The 16,253-nt window shown below is 38.6% G+C and overlaps 2 protein-coding genes across 2 annotated transcripts; one reads left to right on the forward strand and one right to left on the reverse strand.

Moving 5' to 3' along the window:
* The first annotated feature begins 803 nt into the window (after positions 1 to 803).
* On the forward strand, positions 804 to 5,455 carry ada2b (adenosine deaminase 2b). The gene is made up of 10 exons (XM_008315583.3): positions 804 to 869; positions 1,101 to 1,516; positions 2,325 to 2,544; positions 2,630 to 2,840; positions 2,912 to 3,039; positions 3,725 to 3,815; positions 3,905 to 4,013; positions 4,102 to 4,259; positions 4,336 to 4,538; positions 4,885 to 5,455. Exons 2-10 carry the CDS (start codon positions 1,210 to 1,212, stop codon positions 4,970 to 4,972), a joined length of 1,515 nt encoding a protein of 504 aa, XP_008313805.1. The 5' UTR covers positions 804 to 869; positions 1,101 to 1,209; the 3' UTR covers positions 4,973 to 5,455.
* Positions 5,311 to 8,855, reverse strand: rad51ap1 (RAD51 associated protein 1). Its single transcript, XM_008315584.3, has 9 exons — positions 8,511 to 8,855; positions 8,363 to 8,415; positions 7,137 to 7,260; positions 6,737 to 6,843; positions 6,570 to 6,656; positions 6,205 to 6,336; positions 5,928 to 6,119; positions 5,740 to 5,850; positions 5,311 to 5,666 (listed from the first exon to the last, which is right to left on the reverse strand). The coding sequence occupies exons 1-9, from the start codon at positions 8,525 to 8,527 to the stop codon at positions 5,539 to 5,541; spliced, it is 951 nt and encodes a 316-aa protein (XP_008313806.1). The 5' UTR covers positions 8,528 to 8,855; the 3' UTR covers positions 5,311 to 5,538.
* Positions 8,856 to 16,253: the final 7,398 nt, after the last annotated feature.

Consider the following 16,253-nt stretch of genomic DNA (forward strand, 5'->3'; position numbering starts at 1 on the left):
TTTTAGGACATAGTCTTGCATTTTATGTTCTTGCATTTTATATTCTTGCGTTTTGTATGTTTTTTCTAAATATCTTCTTTTACAGAAAATGTTTTGAATTTTTTTTTAAATAAAAGTTTCTGTCAAAATAATAATAATAATAATAATCAATTTTATTTATAGGCGCCTTTCTGGACACTCAAGGTCACCGTACACAATACAAGAAAAGACAGTAAAAACATTAAAACATTATGAGACAATGTAAAACAGTTAAAAACAATTTAAAATACAATAAATAAGTCAATTAATTAAAAGTCGGGGGGTGCTATAGGTGGTTTGTTGAAAACAGTTAAAACAGTACAAGTCGGGGGGTGATGGGGCGGGTGCGTTACTTCAATCAGAGGGAATATGCAGTTTTGAATAGATGTGTTTTTAGTTGTGATTTAAAGTGGGAGAGTGAAAATGTGAACTTTTCGTGTCGTTTTTGGTCAAAAACTAAAAACATTGTCAGAAATCACGTAAAAATAATTTTCAAAATATTATCTTTTGTTGCATGTTTCTCATAAAATTGGGGCATTAATAGAACATTGTTTGAAAAAATTTTTATAAAAATTTCTGTCAAAATGTCAACTATTTTGTGTCATATTTGGTCAAAACTAAACAAACAAAACAAAATCTGTCAAAATGTGAATTTTTCTATCCCTAATCTGGTCAACTTGTTCAAGTTTGCTAACCCCTGGTTTATCACATTGGGCAGAATGCTCCAATGATTCAGCTGCTGGGAGTGTTCTACTGACATACCAACAGTCTTGTCGGAGCTTTGTGTGGGGAATCAGCTGATTTGTTCAGGAAGACGAATGAGACTAAGACACAGGAGCTCCTTCTTACACGTGAGTCTTTTTTTTTTCTTGACAATGCAGATTCCTCCTATATTTTGAGTCTACCTTTTGGCTTTTGAAAATATGAAGACTTCTAAATGTTTCTCTTTATTAATGCCTAAATACTTAATTAAGGAAACAGAGGAGATTAAATGAAGTCTGTCAGCAGTGGAATGTGAGCTCAGCAGATAGTCATCATGCTGGTTTCTCCATAAAAACAAGTCTGTTCAATTTACTCACCAGTGTCTAGACTGCGCAGAGCCATCTCTCTCAGTGGAGAACGCCTGGTCATATTCTAGAAGACGGAGAAGAAGGAATAGAACAGTGGCTGTCAGCAGGGGTCCTCAACGATATGCTGCTCTCACTCCACCAGACTAGGGTCACTTTTTTGCCCTTGTTGTTGCTTTTCTGGAGGTCGTCTGATGGGATGCCAGACCCGGCCCAGAGGGAGCTGCTTATCCATCAGGAGGAGTCCAGACTGACCGGGGGCCAGGTGACACTAAGAGAAGAAGCTGAGAAGAAGCTGGATGCTCACCTCCACCACCTGAAGGAGAAAGAGATTTCTGCACCTCAGTTTCTACCCTCTATGCACTTTTTTAAGGCAAAACCATTCATTCAGAAGAGCCCAGTTTTCAAACTGCTGCAGAAGATGCCGAAAGGTGATGATGAATGATCCAGCAGTGCTGGTTTAAACAAATTATTTTTAAATGTTTTAATTTGTAACGATGGAATATCCAAAAAGTAAGTCAACCCATTACAAATTTGAAGTAATACGTTAAAATAAATGCAGAGTAAATCAGAGGATATCATTTTCTCAAACACTTCCATTACCTAGCTAACTATCAGCTATATTATAACCCTTAGATGCTCTTGTTATTTTTAAGTCTATTCTGGCTATTTCTGTGACAACTGTTTTGTCTGTAGTATTGCATTTTTAGATAACCTCTAGCTATTGAATAATTACTTTAACAACACAAGAATAAAGCACTTAACTCCAGCTCCTAAAATACTGCCTAAAGTCTAGTCAAAATAGCCACAAAATAACTAAAAAATGACTAGCAAACGAATAAACGTTGGTCACAGATACACCCAAAATGGTTTCAAGCTATGACAGAGCCAAATTATGTGTTATTTGTTTATTTATATACAATTAATGTAAAACATGTAAGAAAGATTAGCCAAGAGCTAGCTAAATGTACACTCAGAGACAACAAATTGGAATCCCGTGCCTGGAATCAATCAAAAATGCCAATTTATTAGATTTTAAATTGTATCACATATTTCTTGTTGTACTTAGCTTTGTTTTCATTGTTTTTTGACTTTGTAATCTTAACTCCCCCATGGTAAAACAAAGGTTAACAGCATAAATAATTCTAAATAAACCAAGAGACAAATGCAAAAGAAAAATATTTTTATCATTTAAAAACTTTTATATTCTGCCTCACCTCACTGCCGTGTCACTGACAGGTGCAGCGCTGCACATTCACAGTTCTGCTCTGGTCAGCGTGGAGTGGCTGGTGAAAAACGTCACCTACAGGCCTCACTGTCACATCTGCTTCACGTGGGACAACAACGTCCGCTTCCTGTTCTCTGACAGTCAGCCTTTCCCACGGTGGGACTGTTTCTACTGGCAGCTGTTGGAGACGCTGAGGTCCAGACTGGAAGATCCTACAGAGTTTGACAACAGGTTGAAGACTTCCTTCATTACACAATTTGTCAGACAATTAAAGATAAACAAGTGAAGCAGTGTATGAATATTTTTTCACTTTTAGCTTAATGAAGCACCTGTCAGTCTTTACTGAGGATCCAGATCATGAGTATCCAAACCAGGACGCTGTGTGGGAAAAGTTTGAGAAGTCCTTCATTGCTGCTGCAGGTCTGATCACTCACGCTCCAGTGCTGAGGGACTATTACTACAGAGGCCTGGAGGAGCTGCACCAGGATAACATCATGTACCTGGAGCTGAGGAGTGGTGTCTCCAAGGTCCCTGTTTTTCCCTTTGTCCTCTGCAAACTGTCTTTTCAAATCTAACAGTGAAATCTTCTTCATCACAGACCTATGAAATGGACGGTACCATTCACGACAGAGTCTGGACTCTGAAGACCTTTCAAGAAGTTACTAAGAAGTTTACCGCAGATCATCCAGACTTCCTAGGGGCTCGCATGATCATTTCTGCACACAGGTACATAAAACACCAAGTTTTGTGTGGTATAACTATCTTGTAAATGACTTGTATTTTTTTCTGAAAATGTAAAATAAAATAAAAAAATCACAAAAAAAAGACATCTTTGGTTACGGGTCTCAGGTTACGGACCAGGAACAGCTTGAGAAGCTAAAAATATACACAAGAATAAAAGCTAATGCTTAACCAGAATTACCTAAACACCTGCATGTTAACAACCATGGTAATATTAAACTTAAAAGCAACCTTAAACATACCAAAGTATAACTGTAAGCTAGTTTATTGACATTTTGACCACAAGATATTTCCGTCAACATTTAGTGAGTAAATACATTTGTTTAAATTGCACTGACAATGAGGCAAAAATACCCCTTAACCTCATTTCCTCTGGGCAACAAAAAGCCCTTGTTAGTGAGAGTGAATGCCCTTCTCTAAAGTATCACGTTTACAGCTGTGTCCTGCAGTTGTTCATTACGCCGAACAAAGGTCCATGTGTCTGAACAACTATACAATACAACATGTTATAATGAAAAACTTTATTCATGCATTTGGTTAATCCAATTTTCTCTCTACCTCACGGACTTTCTATTAAATTAAAACCAGTAATTTATTGGAATTCTTTTCTGACGGGTCCAGTTATAGAACAGTACTAGCTCTGACGTCTATTGGTCACTGCTGTCTCCAGGGCTCTGGGAGTAAATGAGGTGAAAGACGTTGTTAAGGAGGCAGTGGAGCTGCACAAGACTTTCCCTGATGTAGTCGCAGGCTTCGACATGGTGAGAATTAAACTGTTAATTACAGCAAAAAAATTTATTTACAATTACAGCAAAAAATTTTAGTTAAAGTTGTTGGTTGTCATTTACAGGTTGGCAGGGAGGACAGTGGCAGAACTCTGTGGTTCTACAGAGATGCCCTGTCTCTACCTGAGGAGCTGGGCTCAACACTGCCATTTTATTTTCATGCAGGCGAAACAGGTATTGAGAACTGAAGGAATTCAAAATACTGCCAGGGATAGAAATTTGTATATTTCAAACTCTGACTTTGTTTTGAATGGTTCTGCAGACAATGAGGGCACAGACGTGGATCAGAACATTCTAGATGCTCTCCTGTTCAACACCAAACGAATCGGACACGGTTTCGCTTTGGCTCATCATCCACTGGCCAAAGAGTTGTCCAGAAGGAAAGACGTTCCTGTGGAGCTGTGTCCTATCTCTAACCAGGTTGGACCGACTTTTGTTCATTATGACAGTTACCGTAGCTACAACTATTGTCTTTGACTGTACTTGTGCTACACAGGTGCTGAAGCTGGTATCAGACTTGAGGAACCATCCTGCAGCTGTTCTCATGTCCGAAGGTCACCCTCTGGTCATCAGCTCTGATGACCCGTCTCTGTTCGGTACCACAGGACTATCCTACGACTTTTACCAGGCTTTTGTCGGCATTGGTGGATTAAAGGCCAACCTGGGAACTCTGAAAGAACTGGCTCTCAACTCCATCAAGTAACTATTTACTCAGCTCATGTCATTTTTAAATTCTGTTTCTTTTGATTATTTTTTAGCAGTTAAATTAAAAAAAAGTTAAATTTCCTGTCAACAAGCGCATCCAAATTTAGTCAATAAAAATTCAAAAAAGTCCAGTAAAAAAAAAAAACAACTTAACTACAACTCATGTAACTAAAGCTGATAGTTTGGAAATAGCTCAATTAGCAAAACGAGCAACAAAGTAGCAAATTATCAACAGGCTTTTTTTTTTACAAATAGCTAAAGTCTTGTTTATAATATTCGTATGTTAGTGCTTCTTTGTATAACATTGTACATGTAAACATTTTTATTTTTCTATTTTCAGGTACAGCTCGCTGCCTGCTCAGCTGAAGGAAAAAGGGCGCCTCCTGTGGCAGAGTAAATGGGAAACTTTTGTTGCTGAACAGTCCTGACCATTTATAGCAGTGTTTCCTGTCAGACTTGAACATTGTCATCAGCACTTTATCGAACATTACGCTGACTTATTTAACACAGTATAATTTACATATAAACTGCCTCATTGTTGAGGCTGTAAATATATTACCTTCTTTTTACTCCCTACGCTAAGACGGTAGCTAACAGCTCACGCAAAAGGTGTAAATTAGTTTGGAAGTTTAAACCAACAACAACAACAAAAAACAAGAGTGAAAATACTGGTATGTTTTTTTTTAATTTACACACATATACATAGTATTAAATGTTTCTGACTTTTAAATAAGATTCACAAAGAAACATTTTAACTTTTCATCTGGTCAACAACCAATAAAATGTACAAAGTCAATACAATGTTGGGTTTTAAAGACATGAATCTGTTATTTATCTCATTATCATTTTAATCTTAAAATGTCAGTAAATGGGGGGGGGATCTGTGCTAAACAATTTCAGAGAAAAAAAAATTACAAGAAATTATTTAACACAACTTTTAAAAGTAGCAAAGATGAAACTAAACACGACATACATTTAGATGTGATGAGCTGAGTCAGTGAGTGGCCACGCTGGGATGAAGAGGTTTGACTCGTACGCGTCTTGAGAGTCCGAGTCTCAGACCCTGACTTGGAGACCTGAGTGGTGGACTCAAGGAAGAGCTGGGACATTTACCCACGTGACCTGAGGAGAAAACAAAAACTTTTAGTAAAAAGTACAAAAACATTAGAACACCATATCTGTGCTGTGATTTTACCTGGTGGGTTCCACTTTGGTGTTCTGCCCCCTGCTGGATTCGGAGATAGAGCAGGCATGAGAGGTGCAGATTTTGTTCCTGCTGGTTTTCTTACTGGTGTGATGGAAGTTGCTGTGAAATAAAGAAAACAATTTTCTTATACACATTCAAAACTCAACAGAGATTTGTTAAGAATGACAGATACAGACCTGCTGCTGCTGCTGTAGGTTTCGATTTGCTTGGTTTAGGCGTCTGTTTTTCTTTTTTGGCAGCAGCAGGTGACTTGATTTTCTTTTCTGTGGTTATTTTCTCCTTCTTCTGAACTTTGCTGACCTTCTTCACAGTGAATTCATCGTCTTCGCTCTCCTCAGCTTCACTGAAGTTTTCATCACTTTCTGAGTCTAAAATATATAAAATAACCTCACAATACATTCAGTACAATGGAAACCCAAAGCTTTAATAAAAATACAGATGATGAACTCTGACCTGGAGTCAGTTTGGGTTGATAATCCTCATCTTCCTCCTCTGGTATTTGCTTCTTCTTTTCAGCAGCAGCAGCAGCTTTTCTCTGTTTAGATGGAGCAGGTGATCTGTATTCGGACGTGATTTCATCCAAACCTAGAATTTAAAACAAACAAAAACTTTGTATCAGCAGTGGTTAAGGTTGTAACAGGGAATATAAAGAATGTTTTATCTTGACAGCTGACTTTAATCTTACTATTTTGACTAGTTTTTAATCAACAGGCAAAAAAACCCTAAATAAAACAATTAAATTACTTTAATTTAATATTTTTGACTCCAATCTGTGACTGCAGTGAGAACCCGTGGTGTCCCTCAAAGATGTCACTCACCTAACTGAGCAGCATCCACACTGCAGTTGGACAGATGCACTGTTAAGGGATCTGTATTTTCATCGACTGGAAGTTGAACTTTGACTTCTAAAGCACAATCAAGGAAACACTTTAAACAAATTTAAAGTAATTTTCCAGCACATAATACAAATCAGAAGAGAGCAAACCTTTAGTAGCAGTTGACTGAACCCTATTTTCAGAAACACTGTTGAGCAAAGAAAGTGTAATGGCTGCTTCTAGATCTCGATCAAGCAACTTCTGGTCCAGCGGTCGTCTGTGGGAGGAGAGGGAGAGAGAATCACGGGTTGAAAGAAAATAAAAAACGGCAACAAATGAAGTAGAAAAGTCCAATGTTAGCCAATGTTTACTTTTTTGGACATAAAATTTTCTTAATCTGTGAATGTTAAACATTTTTATCTTTATTCCTGAAGCAGTAGCTGTAGTATTTTTTGTTTCCATGTGTCTTTCAAATCTACTTTAATTTATATATTATTTTGTCTGGAGAGCACCCAAAGAGTCATTTTCCAGAAGAGCAAAAGTAAAACTCATTTGTGATTGCTGACCCACCTGCTGTTCTGGCTGAGAGAGTTACTTTCTTGGCTGGAGGACTTACTCGATGACTTTTTGTCCTTCTGTTTCTCATCCATTCTGAATTTCTTACTCGGCGCTGCCTTGACATCAGCAAAGTCATCTATCGTAAAAGTATAAAGAACAAGAACATAAGATGTTGACATAAGACTTTTTGTTGGTAACTGTAACAAATCAGCAGATGTACAGTCAGGTAATAAGGTGAGTTGAAACAAAACAGTCAGATTTTGTAAACCACAGATGTTCTTGACCAGCACCTAAATCAAGGATGTACAAGGATTTTTAAACAGAGACAAACTAAGTTATGTAAAAATGCTGCTGTGCCAACTTGTGTGATACTTAGATACTGTAATTTAATGAAAACATGTACTGCATTTTAACAAATACTTCCATTAAACAAGCAAAGTAAATCATTATTAAAGTCTAAATGCAATACAAATGTTTACTAAAATAATCAGATAAAATGCCAACAGTATGCAAAATTTAACCCAGAATATATTTAAGATGACAGAAAATCAACAGTACTGTCAAAGAGTAAGTATAGAAAGGGCTCAGAGTTTTAGAAAACTTTTGTTTTTAAATTGCTGATTGCAAATGTCAAAACATGGTAAAAATATGTACAGTGTTTGTTTTTTTGCATAAACCAACAATAGTTACCAAAAATGTCAGAAAGGTAAAATTAAAAGGTAAACGTTAATTAAGAATGTTGAAACTGCTTTAAAAATGTAATGTAATTAAAAACCAGCCAAAGGCCAACTACAAACCAGACAAAAAAACAGCTACAGTAGTAGTAGTAAGACACAGGACATTTAAATTGCAGTTAAAATAAATGACAAAAGGAATTTAAGTAATGTAAGCAACAATTACAGTAAATCTACAGTAAATCCAAAGTAAGATTACACATTAAATTTGGTCGTCTACAGTAAATCCAAAAGTAAGATTACACATTAAATTTGGTCAAAAGATAAATGAAATGTACATAAGAATGTCAGTCCAAAACCACCAAAATATTTAAAATATTGTAATGGGGTAGCAAAAGTTTAGGAAATTGCTGAATGTTGGGCAGGAAAACGTTGGAGTCCTGAGTGCAATAGCTTCATTGTTGGGGCTGCAATACAGAATAAGTGGACAAAAAGTACGACAAAATAACCCGTATAACAAACGGTAATATAGAACGTATTTAGTATTGACCAGACTTTACTCACCATCATCGTCGTCCATGTCGTTGGACTCACGGTAATTTACCATCTTTGTTTTCCTGTTTATCAACAACAATCTGTTAGCGTAAAACTACAAACTAAAAGGGTAAGTTAGCCAACTGGTGCTACGAGCTGCTAATAAGCGTTGTCTTACCTGGATGGTCGGTCCATATTTGATACAGTGAAGTCCTTAGTGCTTATTTTTCTGACCAATAAAGGGCTACATTTATACTAAAGTCAACGCCAGAGAAGTCACTAAATGTTTGTATAGCACTAACGGTGGGGCTGCGGATTAAAACCCTTCAAATGTATAATTATTTTTACTTTTGTTGAGCAATAGTCGAGAGGTACGCTACTAAAACATTTTCTAAAAACCCGCCCGAGTTTATCCGGACGTGACGAATGATGACGTCTTAAGTCAGGTGACGGCAATGGGCAGCTTATGGGACACTACCGCCACCTGCTGAATTGGATCAGAGCTGAAGCGATTTACATGGAAGAAAAATGCACCATTTCTTACTCTACTAGTAGTAATAATCGTAAAACTACACTTTTTTTAAAAAAATAACGCCAATAAGTACTTCTCGTACTGTTTAATCTATTAGTTTAATTAATTAGCCAATTCTAATATACTGTAAATATAAGTTATATTTTAACTACAAACTTAAACTTTTGTAGATGGCATTTATTTATATGACATTTTTAGAACACACTTCTTTATTTAATAATAATAATTTCAAGCGATAGTAGTAACTCGTGGTCTACTGTTTAGCAAAGTTTAGGTTATGTAGCTTTAACTCTTTTAAAGTAATATTGGCTACAACTTAGCAACTCTTATCATAGAAGATAAAAAAAATGCTAAATAACACTGACACAACAATGTATTTGACATTATAACAATTGCATTAAACGTATATGGGTGGCTGATTTTTTTTTTTCTTTTCCACATTTTTCTTGTGCGATACCTGGAAGTCGAACCACACTTTGCACAAGGTAACACATACGTAGGTGTGCAGGCCTCCGGACGAAAAGAAGATAAACATTAGCTACTTAAAAATATGTTGACTCGGAAGTTTTAAGGGACAAATAACAGTTCTTCATTATCCCAAACCACAGTGCAGTAAATTTAGGGTTTGACGGTCAGACTTTTCTTTTTAGTCAGCAGTCCAGCAGATGGCACTAAACGCCTGAAACTAGAGGGCCCCTGATCACAGAGGTATACGAGTCCAACCTGGTGATTGACATGAACCTGACATGTCCTCAGCCACCCAGACGCCCACACTCAGGGCGGAGGCAATCACAGCTCCCTGTGAAGTGCAGGAAAAGGGAAATCGCTCAGTCTTCTCCGGGAGCTGCAGCTGTACCAAGGGTTGTCATTTTCTACTTTGTGAGTGGGAGGCTGTCGGCAGCGGTTTGTCATGCAGCGGACCTGGATAAGCCGTTCAGGGATGTGATGGTCCACATCTTTGTACCCAGACAAGGGAGGAAGACATGCACTGTGGGGCCGACGGGCTCTGTGGTCACACATTCCTCACTCCTCCTCCAGAGCTGCCTACATACGTGACCAAAATATCAGCCAGTCAAGCAAACACTGCGGTCACAACATCACGCTTTCAGTCACACATGTGCATGTTTATATGTTGTGATTCTGACATGTATTGCAATAGCTGTAATTGAATTTATATATATAAAAAAACCCAACTAACTCATTCAACACAAACCAATTCTATACGTTTAAGCTTAATTTGAAATTCTATGCGTTTCACACCTTTCTGAGCATGGCTTTTATTTTTACCACCAGGAAACAATTTAGATTTATGTTGCACCGCCTCTGCGCCTATAATGTATGTTCCCAAACAAAGTCACGTGACTGCTATAGTGGAAACACTAAGTCTATTTACTTTACTAAAATAACAGTAGAAACACCTCCGAGGTCGGTGTTCTGTAACATATTGGACTGACAATTGCACAGAGTTAAAATGATTAACTTTATGATGTTAAATATACAAACCTTCTCAGTATATACGTTTTTCTTACATTTGTGTTTCAGCAATTTTTGTTAGCTAAAATTTGAAAACTTTTAAGATATATGTAAAGTTCAACCTAACAAAAACAAAGACAACAGCAAAAATAATGGGCAGAAGGAATACATTGAAGCTATCTGAATTGGAAAACACTGCCATAATATATATTTTTCTTTTAAAAAATCCTTCTCTCTCTAAGTTTATGCCTTTTCCTCACATACACACAAAAAAACTTTTATGAGGAAGTTTGCATGAGGGTAGAAAATAAATTCTGTTTTAGTGGTTAGATTCTGAATTATATCCAGGAATATTGTACTGAATACTGTAACTTTTTTTCAGTTAGCTCTTAGGTATTTAGTCATTTTCAACAAATTTAATCTCTAAAAAAATTCATGGTCTAACAGTTCCATTTGCATTATGTCTAAAATGCCTTGTTTATTATGCTAACAAACTGGCCCATAAATAATTCATTCAGATATGACATTTACCCTCCGTTTAAAACACAGCAGGATAATAACTTACTGCTGCAGCTTCCATTAATCATTTTGATTCGACTATTAAATTGCATGAACCTGTCGTCCACAAAAATGTTTCAAACACCTATTTCTGTCTCGGGCACTTGTTGCCAGACTGTTTTTGGAGCGAACCGTCCAGCTGAATGTACCAGGTTAGCAGCTGTGATGTCATCGGCGGTCTGGATTTGAGCTTGTTAGTTGGAAGTGGTCTGGAGGCAGTTTACCCCCTCAACCACTGATGTGAATGCCATCATTATGTTATGTGCCAGTGGTAGTTTGTGTGGGGCTCACACACTCCGGCGACGTTGTCCTTCTATGGCTGTTCCGTAGGTGGAGACTAGCAGTGTTGTTATTTACATTCCACACAGGCTGGAGAAAGAAAAAAAAAGATATAGACCTAAGTCCGTCCTATACAGATATTTTAGGATGCAAATAGCTGTCATGTTTTGCATGAACGAAGATGCGAGTCTGCTGCTAATGTGACAAACAACTGTGGGTATTTGTCTGAGAGTATTTTTTGCTCTTCTCTCCATCAGTGACAGAAAATAATCAGTTATTTACAAACCTCCAGCTAAATATGGCCTGATGAGTTCCTTTTCTCTTGACTGTTTCGGATATCCGGCGTCACACTCGTGTCCGTGTGGTGTTGTTATTGTAGCCTAGAAATGGCCTTGCAGTGGATGCCTCCAGGCAGAGACCAGTGGCAACCACAGCACAGCCGCAGCAGCCACGGCTTCAGCCAGTGAACCAGAGTGGGCAGACACATCTGTCAATCAGTGGCTTCCGGAGTTTGTTTTCTGAGACCTCTTTCATTTTGGTGTACACACGGCAGCCGCCAAACTAATTGCAATGCCAGAGAGGAACGATCACAAAAAGATGACAGGAAGTGTGGGCCGCTGATTCTAAAAAATGACATGCAATGATGTGCAGTAACATAAAAAGTCATTTCACTAATGGAGATCAGTCTAGTTTGGATTTGTCAAGGTCTTACAGTCAGTGACTGACATTTGAACTGTTGGGTTTTTTGTTGTGTTTTTGCCTTTTTTGTTTGTTCTAACACATTTTCTACTTGTGTAGTTATCTAGGGGCTGTTTAATGTTTTAAATCAAAATAATATTACCGTATTTTATGTCATTCTTGATTGCCTTTAAGCTACTTGTCTTTAACATGCAGTAGTCTTCGACTACCTTTTAGCTTACACTTCTGCACTGCATCTTTATTTGTCCTGCATATATTAACAGAAAACTTTGCGACATGGCATAAAAAGTCGAGTATTACAGGAGGCTAGCTGGCATTTTTACTTCATGGAGTTACAAGCATGGAGAAACAAGATGGCGTTCCATGTTGACATTAAGTATTTGATGGAGGAATACATCAGGGTCTTGTATTTGTAACTAGGTTTATCTTTGACAAAATTAGCTTTTTAGCCCAGTTAGCACCAAAGAGATTGAGGCTATTGTAGATAATGATTACACATGGACAATTCTCATTCTCTGCCCGTAAAAACACAAATCAAATATTGGCTCTACCTTCCATTTTTGTGCTGAATCACTGTGACACGACAGCACTACCAAGGTGTACGTTTTTCTGGCGAACTGAGGAAACAGATTGTGAATCAGCAGCAGGATTGAACGTGATGACTGCGATATAAACAGCATCAAACAAACAATTCAGTGTTGGCTCCTTGTCATCACTCAAAAATAGCTTCCGTGAGGCTCAGCATCCTGCTGAGCTCCAATGTGGAGGACAGCGGGGGGGCATAATGTCATTAGGGCCACCCTGTAACGCGGTCGCACCAGTCACCACCACAGTAACTTTTGTGTCTCGTCATGCCTGGGATGCACTGCAATCAGGTGCTGCTTCGACTGTTGATAGATGGACTGGATCAGATTCTCTCTGCAGCATTTTCACATGAAGGAACGCTGCTGCACAAAACTGGAGCAACATTCTCCTGAAGCAGAACGACGAGGAAATTCAGTCATCTGTTGCTCTGGCTCAGGAGTCTAAAATCCCTAAATTAGATCAATCTCATTTATATATTCCCCTCAGTCACACCAACTGCAATGCAGAGGCTGACAGAAATTTGTGGACCGATTTTCTTTTTTTCTGGGAACGTCAACACTGATTTATGTGCCTGAAGACAATAGTGTGCACAGGCAAACTCTTTGTTCATTAGTCAAATTCAACGTAATAGGGCAGGGATTCATTGTCTAAATACGTACTTCCGGTGCTCAAAATGAAAAGTGGGATAGATTCCAGTCAAAACCTGTGTACCAGTGCTGCAATGCAGTGAGTTATTCTCCAGGAGTCTGCCGGGTGCTTTATTAGACGCTCAACACCAGAGGGCGATGTCCACATGCAAGAATAAGAAGTATGGGAAGACCACGGCTCTCCGTCAGATAAGACAATTCTAAATACTTAATACTTATATATATATATATAATAATGTAATATAAATAGTTGCCTTATCGACCGTATTCTCTCTGTAATGGTGTGGGTTGTTGGAGGGGTTTATTTGCGGAAAATCCTCGGTGGGTCAAAATCCACTGTAGATATTAGCATGTTAGCAAACCCTATCTTTAACCAGAACAATGGCCAAAACGTCGACCGAGCATAATAATAAAAACACTTTTTCAACAAATTCCAGGAAAATTATCCACATTAAACTACCAGCTCAGTGATTTTAATCTCAGTAACACTTTCATAAACTCACAAAACTAGAGTTAAAACCTTAAGTCAAATGTGAACCCTTCCTATCAAAACAAAATGATTTACTATAAAATGATGAAGAAAAGCATTTCTAGAAGTTATGGATACCTTTTTATGTCCAAGAGCTGCAAATTGGTTTCTGTTTCACACACACACACACTTTCACACTCGTCATGCGGGTCTTCAACAGTGTTTTAACTTGGTCTGAACTTCATCAGAGGGATGTTTGCCCTTTGACCCAGTAGGACAGATTTCATTGGTTGACCACTGTACTGAAATTCAATGCTGGAGAAAAGAACATCCACTGATTTCAGCGACACTAAAAATTACTTCAGTTATGTCAACCACAAGTTTTCACTGTGACATAAGGGCGGCCCATCTGCTCTAAATCTGTTTGACTTTGAGTCAAATTAATTCATTTTTTTGTTTTTTATCATTGTTTCTGGAAGGTATTGAATTAATTAAAACTACAGCTTAGAGAAAATTTTAGAAATTGAGTAAAAGTTGTGACTGAAACATTGCTATATATTCCACAGTCCCCAGGTTTGTTGGAGAAACTGAATTTGTAGGACAAAGCGAGGTCTGTGAACCTTTGGTTTTAGGATACTTAAATGTCACTGGTCACACTGAGTCGGCTAAACAAAACTTTGCTTAGCAACTACTACCTAGAGTACAAGATTTACTCAACAGCAGAAGGGGAACGTCCCATAAATACTTCCGTCAGTTTTTGTGCAATTGGTATGGAATGGAAACCCGATACTTCTTCAATATTGCAAGTTATTAGCTGCGCTTCTCGGGACGGGCCTCGTGCCAAAACCTTTGATCAACTCTATGTGGATTTACATTTCATTCAGCTGGGGCAGTGACAAAAATAAACGATCTGAACTTTGTTGTGCTGGCAGAGTGACAGCAGCTCTGTCCAGGATGACTCACTCTCTCAGCAGAAAGCCATTCCTGACGCTCTCCTCTGCCCATCAGCCAAATTGCACCCAGCACACGATCATTTGCCGCCCCCTCGTCCGGCCAGAACGCGCTCGCTCTGTCGAGGCAAGGTGCTCTCATCCACGGGGCCCCGGCGGCACGCTTCACATCCTGCAGGAGTGAGAACGTGCAAAGCAGTGAGCAAATGTGTTGAGAGAATTCCTCACATTCCCCCGCTCGGTGCTGGTGGCCTGACTTGGTGTTGGGTTCCTGGGAGAGAGGGGAGAGGAGCCAGAGGAGTCGGCTGCAGACTCAGCAGCTGACACCTCCTCTGATCTCTATCTCTTCCTGCTGCCATAAACCAAAGTGTCTTGACTTTTCAGCGTGGCAGCCACGTAAACAGAACTTTCCTCACAGACACACGAAAGTCTGGCTGCTTCCATGAAGCAACTGCTTTTGGTCTCAAGGTGGGAACAAAACATTTGTAGGTAATACACGAAACACAATCCTATACCAGTGGTTCCCAGATTCTGTCAACAGCGCCCCCTTTATGGTTGGTATTAGTACCGTAGAGCAGGATTTGCTTCACATCGCCACTGAACTGCGTGTATAACACTGTAGTCCAGTGGTTTCCAACTATTTTTTGGGCTTGTGACTCCATGTTGACATCACAAGTTTCTGGCGACCCCAGAGACATTTTATTGGCTGTCACATGTGCAGTCACGTGATCGCAGCCGAAATTCTTATATGCCGCATTTTATTTGAACTCGATTTATATTTATGAAAGTGAGAGAATACAGTTATTGAAGATTGTGTGCGTTGTCTTTAATCATAATTTTAAATAGAGCAATAATCAGTAGAAAAAATATTTTATCAGTAGTTTTTTTAATTAATTGCTAGACATTTCAGACGACCTCATTTAAAATCCTGGCGACCCTAAATGGGATCCCGTCCCCAAGGATGAAAAACAGTGCTGTAATCCCTACAAATCAGTTCTTTCAATGAAGTTACAAATCCACACAGTTGCCCTACCTTGGTACAAAATAAAGAACATATTAAAATTTTAATTACTTTGCTTTGCTACGACGCCCACTGAATCAACTGCGTGCCCCTCAGAGTGCTCTCACTCCTGACTTTGGAAACCACTGAGGTATATGGACTAAGACAGGGTTTCTTAAATAGTAACACCTGACCCAAAAACAGCTAAGTAAGACACGAAGTGGATTGACTGTGGATAGACAGGAAAATGTTTATAAATAACATCAAACCTGTGATCATTTCATAAAATATACTGTGAAGCTGAGATAAAACAACTGAAATCCCAGGCCTTTGGTCCAGCAATGAGGATTTTAACACTTTTTATTACTGTGTATAATTAAGTCCAATTAGGTGCTTTGTAAAAACTTTGTGACATGTGATCATTGTCATCCAATACTATTTCAAGTGTTCATCATGTCTCAGAGCTGACAAAATCTAAAGTCTAAGTCTTTTGACTCAGCTTCTTTCACTCTAAAGAGCGTCAGAAATATATGAGATCTAGTTTTGCCAAATGAAATCACAGTTAGTGCAGCAGCAGCAACAATGCGACCAATGACTTTCCTTTAGGTTCAATAATGACTGTCCCATGAGAGCTGAATGATGCCGGGATGTCAGAGAGATGAGATCGGACGGTTCTACGGGAGCTAGCATGTCGACGTGTCATTGCAGCGAAGGGTACCAGTTCAGCAG

Source organism: Cynoglossus semilaevis, chromosome 8 (genome assembly GCF_000523025.1).
Source record: "Cynoglossus semilaevis isolate Cse_v1.0 chromosome 8, Cse_v1.0, whole genome shotgun sequence".
In the NCBI taxonomy this organism is placed as follows: domain Eukaryota; kingdom Metazoa; phylum Chordata; class Actinopteri; order Pleuronectiformes; family Cynoglossidae; genus Cynoglossus; species Cynoglossus semilaevis.

Coding starts and splice junctions, on each gene's coding strand:
- ada2b (XM_008315583.3), top strand. CDS start 1,210: ATGCTGCTCTCACTCCACCAGACTAGGGTCACTTTTTTGCCCTTGTTG. Junction 2,545..2,629: donor CCTACAGAGTTTGACAACAG/GTTGAAGACTTC, acceptor TTTCACTTTTAG/CTTAATGAAGCACCTGTCAG. Junction 3,040..3,724: donor ATGATCATTTCTGCACACAG/GTACATAAAACA, acceptor TGCTGTCTCCAG/GGCTCTGGGAGTAAATGAGG.
- rad51ap1 (XM_008315584.3), bottom strand. Junction 6,844..7,136: donor TCTCTCAGCCAGAACAGCAG/GTGGGTCAGCAA, acceptor CTCCTCCCACAG/ACGACCGCTGGACCAGAAGT. Junction 6,337..6,569: donor TGTGGATGCTGCTCAGTTAG/GTGAGTGACATC, acceptor TTTAAATTCTAG/GTTTGGATGAAATCACGTCC.